This window comes from Merops nubicus, unplaced genomic scaffold, assembly GCF_000691845.1.
Source record: "Merops nubicus isolate BGI_N331 unplaced genomic scaffold, ASM69184v1 scaffold3477, whole genome shotgun sequence".
Lineage (NCBI taxonomy): Eukaryota > Metazoa > Chordata > Aves > Coraciiformes > Meropidae > Merops > Merops nubicus.
Window position 1 is genome coordinate 10699 of NW_008620796.1, and position 5891 is coordinate 16589.

Here is a 5891-nt window from a genome sequence, read left to right on the forward strand (position 1 = left end):
AATCTTCATGTGTTTATTAGGAGGTTAGTTAACTATGAATGTAATTTTTTGGTGTAAATATGAGATGGGACTGTCCCTGTGACCTGTTTAGCTGCATCCTGAAACAGACATTCCTATTTTATTCCTCTCCTTTTTTTAAAAAAAAAAAATGTTTTCTCTGTTTTTAATGTATTTTGTGTTTTAAAATGACCAGTGATGGTATTGCCATTAATTGTTCAATTTTACTTTAATGTCATATACAAAACATCCATTCTACATTGCAACTTAATAGATTTTATATAAAATCCAATGTACAGCATTTTAAATTTGTTTAAATAGTATTATAAACATAATTTTCAGGAAGAGTCAGTCCTGGAGTGATGCAGTCTTTTGTTAATTACAGTTCCCTTTGATATCCCTGCTGTTCAGTAAAAAATCCAGCTTAGACTCTAGAAGGATCCTTAGGAGCTCAGACTTGGTTCTTATCAAAGCAAAAATAAACTCTTTTGTTTGTTTGTTTGCTTTTTCAACTTTGTGTCCCCCACACAGCTAGATAAAATCCTGTGCTGGGATGTCCAGTTTGGATGTCATTTAACATCATCTGCTTCAAAGCTCATCTTCATCCGATAAAGCATCAAGGTAATCTGTGTCAACGTATAAGAGAAATCCAGAAAACAAACTATCTGCCCATGTTGGATCAGAAAAGAGACCGTTTTGGTCGGTGTAGAAGATCTCGAGCCATACTTCATCTTCTGGCTGAAGGTAGATCACTGTGGATCCAGAAGCTACATCGTGGTTGCCTGTGTTGGCATCGAAGGTCTTTATGCGGTACTTCCCATTGTGAACCAGCCCAATTGCAAGATGCTTATTTGCTAAGGTGATATCATAAGAAAAATAATAAATCCCTGGGATGGCACAAATAAACTTCCCTGTGGAAGGGTTGTAATGCTCCCCCTCATTGAAGAGGACTTTATTGAATATAATTGGTAGTCTCTCCTCTGGGTAGCTGGTGGTGATGCCAACAGAAAAGGCAGATTTCAGCACTATCTTTCCACACTTACAGACCCCTGGTGCGCCTGGCTCTCCACGGTCTCCTTTATCTCCCTTAGGTCCAGGTGGTCCAGCTGGACCTACTTCTCCTTTGGCACCAGTCAGTCCTCCAGGTCCTTTTTTACCAGACTCGCCTTGGTCTCCTTTCTCTCCAGCTGGTCCTAATGGCCCAGTCTTTCCTCTTAAACCTTCAAAAACATTTTAAGTTAGTTAAGCATTGCACATATGTCAGTAAATGAGTGTGGAGACTACTGTGTATGCCTGTACAAACAAGAAAAACACGGTCACAACTTCAAAATGCTCAAAAAAAATACTTCCAAAATCTTCTAGCAGGTTTGTGAAAGGAATGGCAGGTTAGGACAGAGGACTGGGGCCTTTGTTTCTATATGCCCACTTTTCTTCATACATCTAGATTACACATTGAATAATTTTTTACATAGTCAGTCCATTGCCAACTGAAGGATGGGCACTGCTGGTGGGAGGGACAGCAGCATGGCTACCTGTATAATGATACTTGTGCACTAAATATTGCCTACTATTGAAGCATTTTTAGTGTGTGCCTAAATATTCACTAATCTTTTATTCCTGGCTGATGGCACAAATGACACTATTAGTTTGCTATCACATATGCTTCATTTTCCCCAAACTTTTTCTTAGCATCTGTGTGCAGGAAGGCTGTGCATTTACATTTATTTACACAGACTTCAGTATATGCATATTAGACATACTTAAAATATATCTGCATATTTTCTTTCTCTCAGTATAGATGAACTCACACATCACACAGACTCACACAGGCACAGACACACACACACAGTCATCGTATATAAAACGGTGATGATGGAAGCTCTTGCTTTGTTGTACTACTGTGATAGGTTTTACAAATATTCAATACCTGCACTCCCTTTTTCACCTTTTTCTCCCTTCCTGCCATCTCTCCCATCTCTTCCTGGAAGACCAATGCGTCCGTGTGGACCTGGGGATCCGCCAGCTCCGGGGGGACCCACAGGGCCTGGCAAACCAGGGATGCTGCAGATGTATCTGGTGTAGTAATTGTCTCCTTTGAACTGGCTTTGAAGAGGTTGTTCGCTTGTGTAGATGGCAAAACTTGTAATGTAAAGCAACACAAACATCCTTGGATCTAGAAAAAAATACATATGAATAAGACTATGCATTTTATGGCACTCTAGTCACATGTAGATAGGTCTGAATATGCCAATAAGTGTGGCACTGCTATGCATTATGCACTGTACACATAAAGAGATCAACCTGTGATTTCTGCATTACCAGAATCCATTTAGGAGATAAGGAGGCAAGCCTGCCAGGTTTGATCTTTTTCTGATCACCATATATATGTTACTTTATGTCTTTTAAGCCACCTGTAGACTGATGTAGTATAACTTGTGAACACCAGATTTTATGGACCGAATTTTGACACACTAGAAAAAGAATCTGGAATTTTCAGTACAAATTCCTTTGCAGCTATATTTTGTCTTTGTGACCTGCTTTATGGAGAAAAGCCCTCATGCTGGAGGGAGTTATACCTGTGCTAGGAGGATGTGTGCATAGGAGCAGTCTCTTGTAATGAGGACAAACCTTACAGCTTCATTTCATTTTGAAATTTGCCCTTATGGTTGCAAATGAACCTCCAGCCTGAGTAACCACAGGAGAAACTTGCTGAGCCTGCAGAAAGGATACCAGCAGGAGAGCTACAGCTTCAGTGTGTGGTTGGAAACCCTGATCATCACAGCACAAATAACCACTTCACCCTAATCACTCAGGCTAAATCAGGCAGCTGCCCTGTGGGGACAGACAGAGTGTGAATGGGATGCTAACAGGTTGGGGGGCTTTAAGCCTGGCTTGGACTGTTAAATGAAATAAGCTGTGGTGCAGTATCTTGCAAGAAAATTGTTTCTAGCTTTATATATAGTATCTGGATGCTTTCATAAATAATCGAATGTCAGTTGGATTTCTCTGCTCCGCTCTTTACTGGGAGACTGAAGAAAAGACACTGTACAGACAGTAATGTGCTGAGAGGTTGCAGTACCTGATGTATGAAGGTGTCTCAAATTAGTGTTGCATTAGCAGAGTCAGTCATCGGTCAGGTGAGATTTTGCAAGTCAAGCTGTTTTTTTCTAGTTCTCTTGCTTGCTTCTCAGAAAGTTTGTGTGGGTTTTTTTGTTGGAGTTGTCCATTCCTTTAGAACTAATTTACAGCATTCAAGGAAATAAAAGTCCACTGGTTTCTGCAGGGAGAAAAAGAAGAAATGGAGTGGGGAATTCAGAAAAACATCTGTGTGAAATCCCATCTACCTTTTTTTTGCAAAGGAACTCAGATTCATTCTCAAACTCAGAGTTAAAGAAGTTGCAAGGTGAATTAATCTAGAAATCATTGCTCCTATTCCCTTCTCTGTGATATTGATTGGCATTGATAGATTGATGTTAAACTCCACACTGTTACATTTGTTTGCAGTTCATGATATTTCAAGTGGTATATGGCATGTTCAGATCTATTCATCAGGGAAAAAGGCCAGCATACACACATACATATACACCATCTCTATGAAGAATCTTCTCTGGTTTACAGAATAGAAAATTAGAAACTGTCTTGCCAGTCAAGACAGTTCAATGGTACAGAGAAAAATGTGAAAATATTGTAGTTGGAGAGAAGTAAGCATGGCTCCAAAATTCTCTTCAGTGGTGTGTATTCTGCTTTTCATACTAAGCATCATCTATCACACTGGCAGAAATCAGACTATTAATTTTGCTGTAATTTGATAGAGTCTTACAGTACAGTCAGGCACAACAGCCTCCAAGAGTGGATCAACATATGACTGCTTATCATTACAGCAGAGCAGTGAAGGATAACTCCAAGGCAGTAGTTAGCCACAAGCACAAACTGCACAGCGACATTTGCTCTGATGTACTACTGAGTGTACCCAAATAAAGCTTGTGCATTTTCATAGGAATTAAATCAGGGACGACAAATTTCTCTGCAGAGAAGAACAGCCTTAAGCACTTAGCCAGGCGACAACAGCTTGAGTGGAGTTCATGCCTAAGACTGTATATGCATTTTACACAGAACTGATGGACAAGAAGCAGACATGACCTGAGGATCAAGGACTGGAACAAAATCTGCCCTTTGTGACATGAAAGTCTGAATCAGTAGGCTAGACGTTCCCACACTGTGTTCCAAGTAAGCCAAGAAAAAACAATCTGAACAGCTGCTGGGTTTGCCTACATCTTTTACAAATCAGAGTAGGAGCCTTCACGCAGCGGCTGCTGTCACTGGCTGGACACTAACTTATTGATGTATGAAGCTGTGTCCAGCTTCCAGACCTCCCCTGCTTTTCTTCTCATCTGCCTACATTAACTAGTCTGGGACGTGTTTCTGCTAAAGGCCACGGGAAAAATTTCATTTGGGGAAGGTGAGAGGAATGGGGTTGTTGAGGTAGGGGTGTGCTTTAGATGACATTGTGGTTGAAGAACCAGTTTGGGTAGGACAAGGCATAGAAGGGAATATGTGGAGCTTTCAGCCATGGGTTGGGAGTCTTAAGGAGCAATGTGACTATGAAGCAGAATGATGGGACTGCAAGAAGGGGAGCAGATCTGGGATTGGGAGGAAATGGTGATAATGTTTAGGTGATGATGTTTGTGGTCCTGAATTTAGGCATGGGGGAAATACAGAAGGCTGCTTCCAACAGTGGTATCCAACAAATGGCATTTGGGAAACCGTGTGTTAAGCCACAGAATCAGGACTTGTCTTGCCCTTTGACTTCAGACTTTTGCATTTCTTCCTGCATAATGGCCCAGTTTTAAAAGGAGGGGTGAAAGGCGTCTTTATTTGTTATTGCAACAGTCTCTTGGAAAGTGTGAGTCTCCTTAGACCAAGGAAGGATGGACAGCACTGAACCTGTGCCCCTGTTTCCTTGTGAGTTCTCTAAAAGGTAAAACAGTTCAAGGTGAACGATAACATATGTCCATGCTTTTGAAATTTCAGGCTGAATTAGGAGGCCAAAATCAGATTTCAGTTCACCTGGGCTTATGAAGTTATAGAGTGGAATAGATCTCCCAGATCACCTTCTCAGGAGCCACCTATGTTGCAGGGAAATACTTGATGACAGAGAGTTAACTGGTAGGCAGAAAGTGAGTAATAAATGACACCTTGGTCCTGGTTTCTGATTGTTCTTTTCAAATATACAAACTTTTGTCCATAAATTGGGATAGGAAACAATGTTATTTTTATATGCCAAATAATTTTTCTTCAGGGAAGAACAACATTCAAGGAGTTCATTCTTTTGTCCAAATATTGAAAGGCAGAACAATCACATGGTACTCTTGCTCACAACAGTAACAGTCATATTCATCAAAACCATCATCAAAAATAATAATGAGAAGGGTATGAACACAGGAGTAGAAAAATGTTATTCCAAGTTTAGAAAATGGCATTTCAATACGTTCCAAATCCACTAGGTAGAGCAAGAGTGCACACCAAGGCATTCACTGGAAGATGATGGGCATGCTGATCAGTTCTAATGTGCAATGATTTCTGGAATGCTTTTTCTAGGTGCAGTTGCAGATTAATTTGTTCCATCACTGTTCAAATTGCACAAGCAGCATAATCACTGCCCTTGTACATAAACCCAAAACATTGTCTAATTCACTCAATATTGGAAAAATATTTAAGAAGGTATTCTGGACCTAATACGTTGTTGCAATCTGTTATGGTGACAGAGCTAAAGAATCAAAAGAAACATCAAAAGAAGCGTGGCCAGCAGATTGAGAGAGGTGATCTTGCCCCTCTACTCCACTCTGGTGAGACCTCACCTCGAGTAACTGTGTCCAGCTCTGGAGCCCCCAACA

General features: G+C 40.6%; 1 protein-coding gene across 1 annotated transcript; it reads right to left on the reverse strand.

Moving 5' to 3' along the window:
• Positions 1-215: 215 nt before the first annotated feature.
• Positions 216-3276, reverse strand: C1QTNF7 (C1q and tumor necrosis factor related protein 7). The gene is made up of 3 exons (XM_008944205.1): positions 3077-3276; positions 1925-2170; positions 216-1217 (listed from the first exon to the last, which is right to left on the reverse strand). Exons 2-3 carry the CDS (start codon positions 2160-2162, stop codon positions 586-588), a joined length of 870 nt encoding a protein of 289 aa, XP_008942453.1. The 5' UTR covers positions 2163-2170; positions 3077-3276; the 3' UTR covers positions 216-585.
• Positions 3277-5891: the final 2615 nt, after the last annotated feature.